Source organism: Tinamus guttatus, unplaced genomic scaffold, assembly GCF_059628265.1.
Source record: "Tinamus guttatus ecotype Peru unplaced genomic scaffold, ASM5962826v1 Tinamus_guttatus_pri_ptg000115l, whole genome shotgun sequence".
NCBI classification, from domain to species: Eukaryota; Metazoa; Chordata; class Aves; order Tinamiformes; family Tinamidae; genus Tinamus; species Tinamus guttatus.
In genome coordinates this window covers 8535110-8554280 of record NW_028288649.1, presented here as the reverse complement: position 1 = coordinate 8554280, position 19171 = coordinate 8535110, and the positions used below count along the sequence as shown (strand labels likewise).

The 19171-nt window shown below is 37.2% G+C and overlaps 1 protein-coding gene across 2 annotated transcripts in view; it reads left to right on the top strand.

The window, feature by feature from the left end:
- The window catches only part of LOC104566438 (ubiquitin-conjugating enzyme E2 E2), a 200303-nt gene extending 183029 nt beyond the window's left edge, over window positions 1-17274 (top strand). For both annotated transcript variants that reach the window (XM_088521202.1, XM_088521203.1), the window contains exon 6: window positions 16333-17274. In XM_088521202.1, coding sequence (XP_088377328.1) covers window positions 16333-16430 — 98 coding nt within the window. In that variant the 3' untranslated portion in view covers window positions 16431-17274. The remainder of the gene's footprint in view (window positions 1-16332) is intronic.
- Window positions 17275-19171: the final 1897 nt, after the last annotated feature.

Here is a 19171-nt window from a genome sequence, read left to right as displayed (position 1 = left end):
ATTTTTTAGACTTCCCAATTATCATTCCTTCTTTTCCCCTCTCCCCCAGTTGTCAAGTGAATTTAGAAACTCTGGATGACAGCAAGTTCAAGGGATGAGCCTGTTCTCATTTTCCTCATTCCTGTATTTTTTTTTCTCTTAAAGACATAATGTGCACAATTTCCTACTATCAGAAAACTTTGCTTTAGAATCATATCTGAATTTATTTCCTTCCCACTTAGCTAGTCCTCAAAAAGGACTGTGAATCTTTCCTTGCCCAAATATGTTTTGCACTGTTTTAGAATGAAATTATGTTTCTTCTAAAACATACAGAAAAGAGGAAAAACGTAAATGCTTCTTCAGTAGCAATCCAGCATGTTTTGAGTAGAAATGTTAAATGCAATAAATATGCTGGAAAGTGACTGATATAGTTATATATTGACAAAACAATATATTTTTTTTCAGTTTTATTAGTCCGGCTAAACACAGATATTTGGATTCTTCTCTGTAGACTACCACTTGCACCATGGCAGTATGGTAATAGCAGACATACAACAAAATAATCTCATTTTGCCATATATCCTTTTTGTAAACAGCAGAGGATCGTGCGAGCAATGAAATTGCTCCGTTGTCTGAGATTATTTATATTATATATTTATATTCTTTAGCTTAGAGCTGTTTTTCCCTTATCTTCAGAGTTTGTATACTATGTTCTCTTAGGAATGGGTATGGTTTCTAATCCATTTCGGCAAAATGGGAAATACTCTTTTTGTATTTTGTTTCAGTGACAAGGCGCAGAATTTTTACATGCAATAAGCAAAAGTTAAAACAATAGTCAATTCAGGCTGTAATGTTTTTGTCTGGCTTTAAGTTACAACATAATCTGTATGTGCCTTTTAAAGTCTCCCTCTCAGGATGTCTTCAAATGAAATTAAGTAGCTCCAGAGAAAAATCCCAGTAGTTTTTTTTTCTTAACAAATATAGAAGTTAGTGCTCTATCTACTCTGCTATCTTGTTGCCACTGGACAAGAAGCAGCATGGATTTGTGCATTTAGCTGATTGCTTTACGTAAAGGCCTTAATAAGAAGTTGTCCTAAAGGAGTGTGAAGGGAAAATGCAGTGCAAAAGTGATCATTTCTGTTCTGCTGTGAGTGCGGAATGACAACACCAAAGACAGGATTGCCTTGGGGAAAAAAACATCAGCACCAATTTCATTCACATGAGCGAAGCTCTCGCACCAAGTGTGACAACATACTTTTTGCCAGAAAGTTTATTTTTAAATATTTTACATTCCCTTGCAAGTTCTGCAGAATCTGCTAAATATTTATTGAATTAATATATACATATTTTGGCTTATTGTATCAGATATTCTAAAGAGAGCCCGGACACATGGCTCCAGTACACTAAAGGCACTTAGGCACCCAAAGATACAGGCAGATAACCACTAGGGTTTTCAGGACGTCCCATGGGGTTTAGGCACTGAGGCTAGAATTCTCTCTGCACTGTCAAACTTTTGTCAAGCTACAAACTTTTTATATATCTAGTCATATATATTTACAGAAGCATATAACTGTATCTTCAGATATACACATATCACAGGGTTCAGCTCTGGTTGGGATTCATAAATATGAAATTAAATGTGTAAACACCAACAATGTAGCACCATATGTTATGAAAACTATACATACGTAAGTATTTAAGGAGAAATAATTTGCATAGATATAAAAAGCTGATAAAAATATTCTAAGTTTTTGTTCTTCCCCATTGACTAAGTCCTCTCAACATGAACCAGTGATTGTGAGGATTATTGTAACAGCAGGAAAAGCATTTGTGAACTGTCATCCCTTCAGTAGTTCTCAAGGAAATATGTCTTGGAATATCTCCTAATTATGTGTTCGGGGGAGGAGACTAGGATCAGGATTACTATTTATGTTGGCTTAAATCTTTGCTCTTTTCAGTCACGCGTTGGCAATACCTTACAGACAGAATAGCATTGTCTGTGAGCATTGATGTGTTTCATGTATATTGATGTGTATTATTCAAAATTCATAAGCCATCATCAGAAAGATTAATACAGCTGTAAGAAATAAGGTTATTTGGAAATATTTATTTTAAAAACACAATAATATAGTTTTATAAGACTAACATCTGTTGAAGTAATTTTTTCCTCTGAGAAATGTCTGGAGTTATTTGCAGAATAATACTGGTGGGTGGTATATAATTTAAAAAGTAAATGGCACAGATCATTTTAGAAAAAAAAAGAAAATGTGCAGGCTGGCTTTTGTGATATATAAAACAGAGTGTGGTCAATTGATATAACTCCAGATGTCAATCACACATGCACTTACCCTATCCTTTTTGTATCTGATATGTTGTTAACATTACAAGCAATAACCATTAGCAATATTGAGGATGATAGCCATTCTCAAGCAGAAGAACAGCAATAACGCCGTTTGGTCAGGTAGGTTGCCAGTAACTGCTCATTGCTCAGCGGTTCGGTGGAGGGTATAAAATTCCCTCAAAGCACTTTGCTCATGCAGTAATACTTGAGAGGAAATTCCTTCCTAACCACAGCTAATGATCAGATTATGTGTTGAAGCATGAGCAGTAATAGCCTCTGCAATGGCAACTTAGCTGGTGCCATGACTAGTGAGTCTTTTAATCTTTTTTAAATTTTCCTAAACTAATTACCTTACAATATTCCTACACTATATTCTTCTATGTGTGTAATTAGTGGGCGTATGAAGCATTTACTTCCTTTTAACTTTTTCCAAATGTATTGATTTTTTTTTGCTTGGATTCCTCTTTTACTGTGGAAAAGATGAGCAAGACCACTTCATTTTTTATAATCCTCTTTATAAAATTGCCTGTCACATCTTATTTTGTTTTATCTTCCTTTTTTTTCCGGAAGAAATAAGCTTAGATTTTAATCATTCCTTAAATGGGAAAGATTTGACAATACTGCTAATAACCTCTTGTCCTTTTCAATATGTTTCCTACTCTTATGTTGTATTTATTTAAGATTAGGTGAGAAAAATTGAACTTGAGACATAATAATAGCCAACCATCAGTTTATTAAACATCATTTGATGAAAGCAATGATCTATGAAAATCCAAATTTGTAAAGAGTCTGTGTATATCACTGACAAGAAATAACTATAAAGAGATGTATTTGGCAATCATGGCAAAATAAAGATTCTTTTCACTGTCCTTAGCCAATATTAAATTTCAGTACGCTTCAAAAATATCTGAAAAATTATACATCTTTCTTTTTGAAGATTTTCTTACATAAAGTTTTATGAAAGGTGTAGGAGAAATATACATTCAAAATCTTTACAAATTCATGCACCTCTATTCTAGAAACATGTGTTACATCTATCTTAACCACAGTTAAATTAAAAGTACTTGAGGGTTTATTGGAAAAGGTTAAAAATAAGAAAAGTGGCATTCATTCTCCTTCCAATAAACATATGTAATAAACAGTAAATCCTTTAGGAAATCCATACCAAAAGAAGACATCAATTTTGAATGTTTCACTATGTAAAATATTTGAGTAAAGCAATGAGTTATTCTATTTTTAATTAAAATCCTCGCTTAAATAGCAGGCGTTCCAAAATATAACATCTACTTTGCAAATTCACTGCAGTCGTTTGCAGTCATTAGACGTGCTCGCTTTGTTTCCTGCAGGCTGTGTCTAGCCAATACAGACACTTCCTTAATTACAACGGAGTGTTTTGAATGAAGTCGATACAACACATTTGGGCTTAACTGATTCCATTTCTACTGCTGAGAAATGCTTTCTTTTCCTTACTGGGTATATTTTCTCACTAATAGAACTACATATATTTAAGAGAAAAAGTAATTAAAACCAGAAAGCAAATGACATTAACTGTCACAGTGTATTCCTACATTTAATTGTCTAATCTCATAATAATTTAATCTAATTTTCAGTATTCTCAGTACACATAGCTCAGATCTCAGATGGCATCAATCCAGTTGATGACTTTACCCCAAATTTTTCCTGTAGGTTTTGTTCTATGTATTTTTCTTTAAAAAATAAAGGGGAGGACAAAACTTGAAATTTTTTACTGTATGTTTCTAATTGGGTATGAATGACTTTTAGTACAACTCTTTTTAAGGATGCATCCTCCTTTTCTTAAAATACAATTATTCTTGTTCACCTTAGAAATCTCACTGTTTCAGATTATTTAAGTTTCTGAAAGAAAGCCTGCTACATTTGGCTTTTTAGCAGATTCATAATAATAGAGTCAGTCCTAAAAAGCATCATGACCAACACAAAATTTACAATCCTGGGTATAAATACACTAGCTATTAAATCATTTAATCTCTCACTTTCTTGAGCAAGATTTTGGAAATTCATATTCCTGAGTGGCTCAGAGTCTGCTTTCAGAGAAGATTTACACTACTGCAAGGCAAGTCTTTTTTACTTTGCATGGCTAATTTTCTACATTTCTCAGCAGGGAAGGAGGAAATGGTGGTTTGTTTTTACAGTTTTGCAGAGCCATCAAACAGCAACAGATAAATTATACGCAGTGTGTGCCTCAGAATACCTATTTCCACAGAAAATCAAGTTCAGGTGCATTAACTAGAGCATTGAACAGTTACTTAAATACCAAAATGTAGAGTGTAATTGTCCCAAATTTAGGGGTGGGATATACAGTAAAATTTAAATTCATATAGGGTACAGAAATAGAACCCTGATTAGTGGATTGTTGGTAGAAAATTCCATCTGAACAAGGCATAAAAAAAGGGACTGCTGTGGAGTGGAGCTGTTTGCAACTTAGAGATGAATTAATTTTTGGAAAATTATCAAGGACTGGAAACCTCATCACTTGAGTATTTATAGTGTCGATTAGGTAAGGTGGCATAAGAGTAGGAAATACTGTAAGCCACAGTATTACATTAATAGAAGGAATGCCTGCATTGCCTTCCCTGCCTTTTCCACCTCTGTTTTTTATGGTTCTTACCATCAAGCTCAAGCTTAGTACTTTTCAGGCCGGTGCCTGAAAACCCTTGGTGAGCTAACTGTCAATTAATTAGACATGAAAAGAGCCAATATTATCCATGGTGCAGGAAAAAGGATTTCCAAGGAAAGTTATTTAACCTGCTAGTCAATGTGAAATTATTACTCCAAATATCATAAATTCAATCCTCATGCAGGGTTGCCATGTAACTTCATTGCAACTAATCCAGTTGCTCAACCTGCATACTTGATGAATGTTAATTATTTTGTTTAACCTGTTTTCCTTCTAGTCCTATTAGGTCTTGCTCTAAATTAAGCCTGATTATATTCAGATTCTGAAGTTAATTTAGAAGTGCATTGTCCATTTGGTGACCGAAATTAGGCTACTTTCTCACTTACCTGCTGATTCCTCAACTATTCTCAGAGCTGGCACTGCCCTTCTTTTTTTCACAATATTCCATGTCACCCCGGTGATCAGCCTTCAGTATATTGCTGTTAGTGGCACTTGCACATCTTCCAGATGACATTCCAGTTTTCATATTTGCTTGAGCATTGCACATTGGTACAATCATCTGCCTTGGATGCCTCTCTCAGTAGGACAGTGTTACTGTAATTTCTGTGGTGCTCAGTGGATCAGAGTCCTCCTTGCCAGCACTGTCAGAAACCTGTCAGGATTTGCACCCTACTAGTAAGACCCCACAGGTGCCTTTCCCACACTCTGCTGGTATGGCACATTAAGGTGGGTGTTAATGTGAGAAAAACCAAATATTTCAGTCCCTGGCCTATGTATGAGGCCTACTGGCCATTAGCAGAGATAAAATTCTTCCCTTTTATTCATAAAAGCATGTTTTAGTCTTTTGAAACTCTGTAAGAAATTCCTAATAGCAGTTGTGGATTTAAATGAGTTGAATTAATAACATGATTTAGTAGAACAAGAAGGAGAAAATCAGATTAAGCCAAAATAAGCAGCATTCATAGAGTATGTAGGCTTTCCTAGTTATTCCATGGATTAGTTTCAATAGAGGAACAAAGAGACAGACTCACGAGCAGGATTCAGATGACTCCCACATCTCACCTAAAATGACTCCAGCATGCCAAATTTCAAGATTTTGATTTCACTCACATTCAGACACTTCTAAAAGTGACAATGCTTTTAGCACTGTTTTTCTCTATTTCTAAATGTCAGTAAAGACTAGAGCACACAGTGCTGTGTAATGCTTCCCCCCTCCCTGTTCTCTGGGAGTGCACATAATGGATGTATCCTGTGAGACCACCCATTTTTCTTGCAGAGTAGTCTCCATTTGGTATATAAGATTATAGGACATCTAACACTATACAAAGCGTGGCCACAGGGAATGCATTTACCCCTACTTGCTTTGGGATTAGACTGTTCACTTGGGGAGTATAAGACCCTTAAGACACTGTTTTGCCAGGTGATGTAATAAGTGGGAGTGAGAGAAGAAAAAAATCCAAAAGATTTTTTTTTAAGAAATTTTAAAGACACTGCTATTCCTATGAAATATCTATTCCTCCTTTAGTAAATCAAGCAAATGCATTCACAGTGTTTTTCAAAAAATGTAGTTGAGAAGCTATGGATGCATGCCAGTTTTATTATGAATCTTAGCATTTTGGTTAGTTGTGAGCATTCTGAGATCTTGAGTGCTGTGATTTCCTGGTTATTCAGGCACAATGATCTTCCATAAGGTAGACACATATTGTTATAACTTACTCTCCACAAATGCTAGCAAACCATATGCCATGTAATGTCTTCCATATCAACCTCTCAGTTATCTGTAACTCTTTTTTTAAACTAAGAAGAGTGACTATTTCTCAATGGAGTTCATGATTATGAAGAACAGATACTCTGCTAACGTATCAGTGCTTTTAATTTTGAGACGCAACCATGCATCAAAGCAAAGAGTATTATTTCAGAACTTTAATTGTTCCAGCATGCCTGCACTTCTAATAGGTGCATGTTCTCCCTTAATTAAAGACAACTTCTACAGATCAGTGCGCTGTGCCTTGCTGATCCATGACTGCATTACCTAGCTCCCAGTCAACCACTGCAGCTCATAGAAACCTTGCTAAAGTTTGAAGATTAGAAAAAAAAAAAAAACCCTTACTGTTTAAATAAGAATGATTTCCCTTGGCAAGATACAGAGATGAATCACTGCCAACACTTTCCTTTAAGAGCCATGTTAATAAAATCGGGCCAGATAATACTCCTTATTTCTGAAACATCTTTTTCTGAGGCAGCCTCATATTTCACACAGATCTGTGGTAGGTAGCTTGACAGCAATCAAATACATGTCCAGAGAGAGTCATGAATTGCTCCTTCCATATATCCAAAATGTTTAGTAAATGGATGTTTTCTAAATTGGTTTGCAAAACTCATTTGCTTTTGAAGATAGGTAACATATCCCTCCAGACATCAGTGTGGACATTGGAATCAATTCATATACACTTTGTATAACAAAGTGTAACAACTTTTTTGTGTAACAACTTTTTCCAGTCATTACTTGAACTAATAGAAGTCAAATGCATTTCTGACCATTCTGTAGAGCTCAAAATTTAGAGTCAGGTCATGGATATCAGTCTCTTTACAGTACATGAAAACACCTGTCTATGGTGCTTATACAGCCTCATTTACCAGAGTATTCAAATACCTCACAGTTTTTCGTATATATTTATTATCAGGCAAAGCTACATGATGGAAAGGTATTAGACTGTCCAGTTTTACAGATGGGAAACTAAGGCACCACAGTAAGAGCGCATAACTTTCTTTGGGTCATCATGACTCCTTTCAAACTGTGAAGTCCGAGATGTTGTAAACTATGAAGTCCTCTGGAACAGCATGTCTTGTAAGCGGTGGCATGACTGCTCCCTGCTTGTATGCCCAGGTGCCCACCCTGTCTGCATCCCGACTGGGCAACAGCTCAACAGACCGGAGATTTCATTCTCAAAGGATGTTCTGATCTAGCATTTTTCTCCCTTTCCCTTTCTCCTCCAGCATGCACTCTGATTTGTACCAGACAATAAGCCCCTAAGCATGTAGCGAGAGAGGTAGCCAAGGACAGGACGACTGAAGAACAAGGACCGTGGTACTGATGAACAAAACGTAAATAGATCAGTAGGAAGCAAAATAATAGGTCTCCTTTAGCCCCAGGTTAGCCTAGTGACCACTAGGTCACCTTTCCTCTGCCGGGACAAACACTTTTTGTAACGTTGGGCTCCAAGGATATACAGTCCTAAAGCTGTAGTATTCATTAGAGCTTTATTTAGTTCTATAAATACAAAGGTGTTATTTGTAGTATAAATATGCAGATATAGTTCCAAGGACAGTGTCTCAAGTCATTATGCGTTTGCCCTGTATTTCCTTATTTCTCATGTGATACCTGGAAGACCAATCTAGGGTTTTATCTGGAGTTGACAAGCGACATTAGCAAGTCAGTCTTTGTCTTTTTAGACAGCAGCACACTGAATCAGCTCGCAGCTAAGAAAACTATGTTGAAGGATGTCTTACTGCATTTCTTGTTATTTTCCTTTTTAGTGGTAACAACCCTTGAAGGTCATAGGGTTGCCCACTTCGTCAAAGGCATGTCAGTCATAATAGCCAGCCTAATGACACGTGCAGGCTCCAAGGCAATTTCACCAGGCGTACTTTGATATTTTAGCACAATGACATAGCCTTTATATATGTGCATTCTTGTGTTGAGTATTAAGGTATACCTAACCAAATCTGCAAAACTAGTTCTTGAAACAAGAAGCAAAGTTCATTTTAGTCTGGTACGAATCCTGCTAACATGGAAATTAACTTCACTGATTTCTTCTCTTTATAGAATACGTTCATTTGTGCTTTAAAGATTTTTTTTCTTTAATGAAACAGTTCTTTTTATTGTTCGACTGCTCTCATATAAAATTTTTTGATTGCTCTATCTTTCTTTTGTATAGTTTTCAAAGAGTCTTATCGATGGTTAGCTACATTATATATGGCTAGTTGTAATTGTGTTCTCAGGAAAGCAAGAAACAAATTGTGCTTGAGCTTGTAGGGTGTGCAAGGCAATTCGAAGTCCTGCTCCTGCTCTTTGTTCTCACTTAAATCATTCTGTTGTCACCGGCCCTGAGCTCGTGCTGCCCCGGCTTCCAACCGCGAGGCAGGTTTTATTGCAGCACAAACAGGGATTAGTGCTATGTTATACTCATTTTCACTCCTGCCCTGATTTTGAACACTCTTTCCAAAGGTGAAAGGTTAGTGGAGTAATTCAGTGTGTTGCTCCACCTGACTCTGTCTCCAAAGAATTACTTTGGCCACACGTTGTTATTAATGATAGCAAAGGAGAGCAGCACCGCGGCCGTAAGATCACTGACGGATACTATGATGCATTTCACATACCTCATTTTCCACAACAACACTCACAGTATCCTTGCCATGGTCTTCTAGGAGTTCATTAAGTTCCAAATAGGTGACAAGTGGCAAACTGTGGAAACTTGCTAAAGCAAAGTGAGGTTATAAATAACATTACTCACAAACAATTCATCTTCTCTTAAGCCCTGCAAGAGGAATCTTGGAGTATTAAATTGTTTTATTACATATTCGGAATAGAATGTCTCACACTGCTCTTGTGTTCAGTTTTCACTGGCTGGTCTTTTTATAACACTAGCCCTGATGCCACTGAAAACAACATAAAACAATATAACTGGAGATGAATTCTATATTTTTAAATTAAGTTTAAAGATGTTCTTGGCATGCATCAAGCTGTCAGTATTTACTATTAAAAATGGTATTTAAGTGAATTATTAGTATCCTTTTTTCAATTTTTTCCTTTTTTTAGGATGGCTTTTGGAATTTATTTCTTAAAGGCAACACATTAAAACTACAAAAATCAGATTTGGAAAGCTTGACTCTCAGTGCAAGCAAATATAGAAACACAGGCTGTCCTGCACTGCTGTTTGCACTGAAATAAGTAAATGAAATATAGTAACTGATAGTCATTGAAAATATTAATTTGGTTTTGGGGGTTTGTTTTTGGTTTTGTTTGTTTTGGTTACTTCCTCTGGTAACCAAATCCTGCCTATGTCACTGTATAAGGCTAATTCCAAAGCAGCTATCTTATAGAGGAATAATTTACAGAATACCTTGATTTTTCCTTTTAAAAAAAGCTATAATAAGCACTTCTTTTTTCTTTTTTTTTTTTTAATTCAATAGCAATACGGCAGAATATTTAGAAAAGGGAGGCAGCCTAACCAACCAAATAATATGCCATAAAGCACAAGCTCTTAACTGAAGCTCAAAAGGCCCCAAAATGGCGCTTTTTAAAATATTTGTTTTCTACATTTCACACACTGCTTCCAAAGAAAGGAAAGGAGATTTTTTTGTGTGTGTGTGTGTGACTAACATACAGGTAAGAAACAGAGCCTTTCACTGCTATGCCTGCAGAATAAGATCTTCAGCTTGCATCTAACCTTTGGAAATTCCTCCAGCTTAATTCTGCTTCCTCAGCTGCTGGCCAGCTCTTCCATATTCCCCCTGATACAGAACTGAATCTAAACCCATACCAAAAAAAAAAAAGTATATTGTAAATATTTGGCTAAAAGAACTGTGAGGTTTTTATAGGCTGAGTTTTTAGTTTTAAAGTTCGCCAGAAATATTTCAGAGAACCCATTTGTGACCATGTAATAACTGGTCCCATCAGCTGTTTTCTGTTAAAACTGTAAAATTCTGCAATAGAAATATTATATTACTTTATAAAGCTCATAAATATATATGTAAAATACACGCAAACACCCCTAATGTAGATTTTTGGCCAAAATGTGTGTCTCTTTAGCCATGTTGGCACTAGCAATTGGCATTTCATTTCATATCATGTGGCTGATGGAGGAGGCACATTGAAATTGAGCTGTTAAACACACTATCTCCATTTTTTATTTCACTGGAGTGTGTTTGCTGTATTTTTAAAAGAGTATTGAAAAGCCCAAGAGATGAATTCTGCTCTGAAATTGCTATTTGCTGACGTAGAAATAGCTGTAAAAATACAGGCAGAGAAAAATACAGTATAACAATATATTTTCATTTATTTGGAGGGAAACTAAGTTCTAAATAAGAATTATAGTCTGTCTTGTGAATGATAAAATAGTATAACTAGCATTAAACACAGCTGAAATTTTGTAATGACCAAACCTCAGCTCATCCAAATCCCCAATGGCATTAACTCCCTAGAACTGCACTGTAAATTTGATTAGCCCTACAACAGATATGAGACACAAATATTCTTCCTTATATAGTCATATTAAGTGGCTGCAAAAGAAAATGACAACTCATTGTAGAACAGCCCTTTTAAGCTTTTTTTAAGCAACAGTTTTAAGCTAGGCAGGATCTCCAGCTAGACCAGCTTTCCAAACAACATGTAAATACAGAGTAATTCTACGAATACTGATATAACATGAGGATTAAATAACTTTCTAAAGGTATGAGATGAGGGAGGATTGGGCAGGTACACTTTTCCTACAAAGGTTACAACAGCTTTTCCTGATACAACAGTTCTCCTAATGGCATTTTCTACCTCACTGAGTCCTAGCTTTTGTCCATGCTTGTTTTGTTTTGCACTTTCTATTCTTATTCTTACTATTTTCATTATTCTTGCACTTCTTCTGATGCTTTATCTCCTGATCTCTAGCTTCATATGGAGCTAACCCATATGGGATAACAGGTTTTCTTTAAGCAAGATAAACATTATAGAGGCCTCTTGCAGTTGAAATGCTAGATCTGAGAGATAAACACTAGAAGGAACAATAAATTATGAGATATTAAAGTCATCAGAGTTGCACAACTACTTTGGTTAGCAGGTAATAGTGCAACCCAGTATCTAGTGTTCCCACAAGGTTGGCTCAGAGGGTTTGGGCCCTGCTCAGCACAGAGGTGAGAAATGTGCAGACTTCTTGAGTTTCTAGAGCATGGGAGGCTGGTGTGTCTGTGCCTGGGGCCATGTCAGAGGAGGATATGTGTGTTGATGGTGTCACATCGCAAGTACAACAGCTCACATGACAGGCACATTGTGCCTGGGGATATAAGAGGTCCCAAAACAGGGCGTTTGAGGTGCAGGGCTCCTCCATCCAAGACACTGAATTGCTGGCCTGCTCCTGATCAATAAGTCAGGAATCAGGGCAAGCCACTGCCTCTGTCCTGGGGGCCCCGGAGCTGGAGGGAAACAGCAGCTCAGATGAACCGGTTACCAGTCCTGCACGAGAAAGCATCAGGCAGGAGCCAAGAGAACTAATCTGCCAGTCAGTGGAGACTAACTGTTCTGATAGTCTGACTTATCTGCAAAAGCAGTTGCTGCTCTCTGCAGTGCTTGCTCGGCTTGCTTGCACATGGTCCTGCTTTTCCGTAAGAGTGACCCAGCCCTGGAGGAAGGAGATACCAAGTTAGATAGTAACGAAATTGTCCTGCATGCAAGTAGGAGAAAAACAGGAACCCCATCTGAGCCCCACAATATGGTTCATGCTCAGTGTTTGTAGGACTGGGATCCCACTTACCTTGCCTCATGGCTGATATATATATTAACTGCTTTAAAAGTCTGTGTTTCAGGGAATATTGTTGCCTGGACTTGTATGCGCAGATGTTCTCCATAATAGTGTTTTATTCTGATTTTCCCTTGGCTTTTGCGTGCTTGAAATATAGTTTAGTTTTGCTGTTATTGTTATTAATTTATTGTGGTTTTAACTTCATTTATTTCATTAAGTTATTCCGATAATACATTTTTGGCATAGCTTTATGTTATGATCCCCTGCTTTTCCTTGTTGTTTGGACACAGTCCCATTTGGAGTGAATTTCTGTAATGAAGTGTGATTCACTGATGAATCACACTACTACTGCTAAAAAATAGAAGAAAAAGTAAGAGTGATTTATTAGTTATGGAAACAAATTTCTAACAAGAAGAATAAAACCACAGGTATATACAAATGGAAAATAAGAAACAGCTTTACAGTAATGAGAAATGGAAACGTGGGAAAAGTAGTCACAGATTTTGAGCTTCAGTGGTCCTTTTTATTTTTTAATTGGATACTTAATGCAGCAATTCTTTTATAAATACTTATTTGGCCCTACTAATGGAGATTTCAGAATATTTATTTTACCATGCAGCCCAGCTGAGAATCAGGTTCTGCTCAGCGGCTCACTACCTTGAATAGAGGGGGAAATGGGAACTATTTGGTTTTCCTCTTCTTTAGCACTTCGTAGGACTGGGAGGCCAGGGCTAAGGCTCATGCCATATCTTTAGCATATTGGAAATGAAATCTTTGTTTAATCAGGATGGGTCAATTTAGGTGATAAGCCCCATGCTATGGTCCCTGCGCATGAGCTGCGTGGAGCTGGTGGCTCAAGATAAAGTTTTGAGAGATCTGTCTCCTTGTGCCTGCAGTCCTGCTCCCTCCTCCAACACAGCCTGCAGCCTGCAGATGCAAAAAGAGACAATTTGTATTCTGTATTTCATACACTGTCCTTGTGTCTCCAGTGCAAATACAGCATGTTGGATGGAATTGGCCATTGTGCCAGTATTTGGATCATTTTAATCAAAAATTAATGAAAATTAGGGGCACTAAGGAAGAGAACCTCACACTTAAATAACTTCCATGAGGTAGCATTGCAGCTTCATAGAAAAGTAAGGATTAATATTGAGGTCTTTCGGGCATCAGTGTGGTGCTTTTCTATTGTGTCCCATCTTCTTCTCCCAGCTCAAGACAGGTCCCATGGCTTCCCATGCACCAGAGCCAAGTCTGTCATCCCTTGGGCCTCAGTGTTTCCTCACTTGCAGCAAGCATTTCCCAGCCCCACCAAATACCTCAGTAACCATCTGCCCAGACCAATTCATTCGCCCCTCACAGCCTTGGCTGTAGAGCCCCTGGACTTGTTGCCAGTGCCTGCTATAAGTCACCTAGTACAAAGCCTGGCAAGGCATGGTCTCCATAGAAGCAACATGAAGGCTGCTTCGGTCCTGGAAAATGTTTCCTCCTCCCCAGCCATTCTGGCTTTCCATCCAAAGTAGTTGTACCTTCTCCTAGTTTTATGGCTTCACAGGAACTGTTAAAATAAACTAGCTCTTCAAACGCCCATTAAAGAGTTCTTATTAAAGTCATCGTACATTACTGAGTATAAGGATGTCACAGCTCAAGGCCCTCTGACAGAAATAGGAAATAGCTGGGTCTCTTTGGCAAGAGCCATTTTTCTTCTTCAGTTCGCAGCTTTGCCAAGATATGGTTTTGTTCTTTGTTTAATATTGTTGTAATTAACTGAATTTGTAGACAAATTGCCAAATTGTAAACAATCACCGAGAGCAACAGAAGGTTTGGGCACTGCTCCCGCTATGACAGGGAAGTATTTCTTGTCTATCCTGAATTCCTCCTTTGCCCAGGCACTTGCTGATGGAGGGGGGCTCTAATTTCAGGGAAGCACTCTGAAATGTACCAAATGCCAGATCACTCTCTTGGTGGGAATCATCCCCAACAAGAGCTATATGGGCATCTAACGTCTTGCAGGTAGTCACATCTACTCTTTCCCCAGCTGCCAGACCAAGCACTGCAGACGCAAAGGCCTGGTACTAAGTATTTCTGTGTGTCTTCACACCATATCACAGAGCCCTGATTTTAGGCAGGATTTTAAAGATCTCATGCACTTTGCCTGCTTTGCAAACTTATCTTTCTTATCTGGGAATTCTTTCTGTACAGTTACCTGTGGGTACCTATTTACCCTACAGTTCTTGTCCAACATTATTCCAGTCACGAAGAACAACTTTCCTCACAAATAATAGTAGACAGTTAGCTTTCCATTTGTGCAAAACAAAATCCTTCTAGTAATCCCCTATGTATTTCTTCTCCTTATCTGAGAAGATAAAGGTGATACTCTTTCTATTCTAAAACTTTTAAAGTAGATCATAGATTAGCTATACCTCTTTGACACTCATGCATGTAAAAATAGTAAAGTCCATGCCTCGATGACCTCCTCTGGATATATTAAGATATTAAAGTTAAGCATATGCATTAAGTGTTTGCAGGGCTGAGACTACAGGGACTTAGTACATCACGTTTGCAGTGATTGCTTGCCTTACAATTTAGAAGGTTCAAACGTAGGATTCAAACCATAGGCTCATGAAAGCGTGTTCAACACAAAGCAAAAGATTTTTTTCACTGGATATGATTTACTAACATTCACTAATGTTGGCAGTAAGACAATGAATCGATTTTTGGCTGAGCAAATGTATTTATCCTATCGTAAACCCTAACCATCAAACAAACAAACAAAAAAGCCTAGAGCCATTCTGCTTTGCAGAAGGCCTGACGTCTAGCCCAGGAGAGTCTCAATGGTTAATTATGTTCTGGAATCACAACACGGAGATTACAGCTGTGCTGTGGAAGTTTGATATTCGTGTTGTTCAATGGCACCATCTTGAGTCAACTGCAAAACTAATTATTAAGTGGCTCTTGAAAGGAATTTTAAAAAATCATTACTATCACATGGTGTGTGATACAATCTTAGGAAATTTGCTGTTGCAGGAGAAGTACCGAGAGTACGGACCCACCAAAAAGGGAAACAATCTATACATTTTGTCTGTTTTAAACTGAGAGGATATTGTTGTTCAAAAGATAAAAATGTTGATTACACACAGTCCTTTCTGGAAAAAACTTTTTGTTTGTTTATTTTTTGTTTTTCTTAGAAGGCTAACTGATCTGTTTGCTTATTTGAGAAGTAATTTGCAGATTACAAATAATCTAAAAAATACTTCTTTGGGTTATTTCTTCTTTTCCGAAGTTCACAAATACCATGACAAAACCAAATCATACAGTATTCTGTACATATTCATACCTATTCTGTCTCAGAAAAGACATGAGGCCATAAATCAAATGCTAATTAGAAAAGCTTGTAATTAACTTCTGTTGCTTTGAAAATTGTATTCACTGCCTGAACTCCTAATCTTTCTTTATGCTTTAAAAGTAGTCATAAAACCCATTTAACCTGATAATAGGATTGGAGCCCATCCTCTTTTTAGATGGTAGTAGTATAGATACTTGTACACCTCTAATGTTGTAAATAAATGTTTATTCCTATCATAGATAGGTCTTTCTGTCACTTTTAGCTCAGAAGAAAATTATTGGAAATTTTGTTTTAAAATGTAAAAAAATCTGAAAAAAAAAACTTGCTTTAATCATAAATTTACTCGAAGTTTACAGCTAATTGTCAAGTCAACTCCACTCATCCTCTATTTTATTTCTTCCACTGTGCATGCTTGCTTGCAGAATGCAAATAGTGCTTTATTCTTACAGATAATCCTAACAGAACTTCATCAATGAGTATTTCATGGTTTGTGTTTCCTTTTCAGCTGACCCCCTGGTTGGAAGTATTGCCACTCAGTATATGACTAACAGAGCAGAGCATGACAGAATGGCCAGACAGTGGACCAAGCGATACGCTACATAGGAATCTCCTCTAGAATATGCTGGACCTGTGCAAGCACATTCACTAAGTGCATCAATAGCCCTTCCCTTCATTCTTATTTTTTATTAAATTTTGAACCATTTTGTGACAAAAAAAATGTCCTTACTTTCCTTTTTTATTTTTATTTTTATTTGTTTTGTTTTGTTCTGTTAACTTGAAAGCTGTTTCCCTCAAGTGTAGACAGGGGATTTTGGTTATCAGTGCAAAGAATGTTGGATCTGTAATAGTATAGAGCTTTGTCACAAAGCTTTGTATTAATGTGTGTTTTTTTTTCTTTCATGTGGTTTTGGGGAAAACAAACAAATTCAGAATTATATCTCGTTTCTACTTAAATGTAGTGTTTAGGGTTATTTTTTTGTACTGAAGTCTTTAATGGTGGGTGCATGCTACTGGGAACAAGTTTTGTATAAAAGCTTAAAATCAAGAATCACTGTGCATTACTAAGACTGTGTTTATCACTAGCCTTCTGTTTCCCACACAAAAGGCTATTGCGTTGAACAAATTAATATGTATTTTGATTTACTTAAAAAAAAAAGTGCTTGTAAATTTCTTAGGGACCTGCCACTTTTGACTGTGGATCAGTTGATGTACACTTGTATTATTAAAGCACTCAATAAAACACTGTGGCTGATAAATGCACTTTTTGCAAGACAGTGCTTTTGCATTTAGGCAGGATAGACTGCATAGCTCTGGGTGCAGTTGTCCTCACACAATACAGCTGCGGGTTAGGCAACTATTTTTAGACCTGAACTATTCATTTCTTCTCAACAATACATTTCTTAACACCGAATTCTTCAATGTGTACATCTTTCATATACAAACATCTTCTGAATGTCACAAGCTGGTGCTCAGATATTCTGGAGGCTCTTTCTACATCTTTTATACTATAGCTTCACAATATCCATCTTGTTATATTTAAAAGTTGACTATAAAAATATCCTTACAATGAAAGCAAAGTATAGGATGATGATTTTATTCAGCAGGCCTCATTTTGCCTTTCTCCAACATTTTTATTTGTAAGAGGAACTGTTATTAAAAAAAAAAAAAAGATGTTTTTCGATGGAAAATTGAGCCCATTGCACCAGTCATTCCCAGCACGTTCAATGGCAAGGGTATTTCTATTCAGATTTGACCTTCAGGCTAATTTTAGATATGCAGCCATAGAAGGAAAACTACTTGGCGAAGGAAATGTGTGGGTGTTGTGATTTGGAAAATATATACTGTGATGCTGATATTTAAATGTTCTTTGTGTTGCAAAGACATACTGGAAAATCTCTGTCTCATATAATTAAATGTTACAGATGCTGTATACAGTGGTTGCCTACCCTCTCCCTCTCTCCTTGTTGTCTTATGTTTAGTAAATGAAAATTTCAAAAAGTTACACTAAAATGGAGACAGCATAAAGATACAGGGAGACCAAATCCAACCCAACTCCAGCTGCCCTGAAAACTATAAAAAGTCAATATGATCTCATAGGTGCCCTGTGCCAAGCACTTCACCGCTCAGTTTTTCCAGGCTCTTTTGTTTTTCCCTCAGCCGTTTGCTGATAATGGAACAACTCACCTCAACTCCAGGGGAGGTGGCCTCGGCATGGAGGGAAGCTGGAGGCAGTGGCTTTGTCACAGGCAGTGGGCACACACTGCTCTAGGAACCCTGGGGATCTCAAAAGTAATGACGGGTTTGACCAAAGCAGCTGGAGAGCTTTCTGGTGGCTGAAGAAGCCAACAGGTTACCGATCTGGCCGTATAACATTTTGAGGCCAACAGATCCCAAATACTGATGAGAAAAAAACAATAATACTTTTGAAAAAAAACAGCCCACATGATCCCTCAAGCCCACCAAAGCACAGGCTCAGCTCATCCCGAACACCTTCTCAAGGACGACTATTACAAGTGTTTCCTTCAGAAGTTGTTTCCACCACATAAGCTACCACAAAGCACTTCCACAGTTGAAGGGAACCTGCCTGTTGAAAAAAAAAATACCACAAAGAAACCATATCTTGCCCAGTAGAGTAATGGCATAACTTCCCTTATCCCAACTGCTAAAGAGATTTATACCATGAAGGCTCTGCATCCCTCGAGACAACAATTATTACTCAGATATTTTAGATATTTCTCATGAACTACTTTAAGTGCCTGCCATGCCGCAGCCTTTATTTACACTCAGCTGAACAGAATGCATTAATTTCCCAGCTATAGTTTCCAGAAACATGAACAAACATTTTAAATCTGTTTAAAAAGAAAGTCTTTAATTTCCACTGACATCTACTCTTTATTTTCATGCCAAAAAAAAAAGGCAATAGAAACAGACAAGCCTATTCTATCACTAATGAAAATATAACTGGAAGACAGATGAGGTAACTTAGAGCGGGAAGCATAGACTTATTAATAAATGTCTATTCTCAGGCTCTCAGCTTTAGCTTGCCTTCCTTACTGATCAAAGCTGTGCAGTTTGAGACTACAAGTGAGTTGCCCTCTGTATGAAGCTAAACAGTGGCTTCATCATAGATAATACAGAACTACTAATCTTAAGAACCATGGGGATCTGAAAGAAATAATCAGAAAGGATCAACCCATGTTGATTAAAGCAGATGCAGAGTCTTCTAGTGTCTGCAGATGCCAACTGTTTGCAAGTCCGGCCATAAAATTCTCCTCTATTTTTAAATCTGCTCTATTTGCCTCCTGAATAATTCTTTTTCTTCATCTGCTAAACCTGGGAAGTCT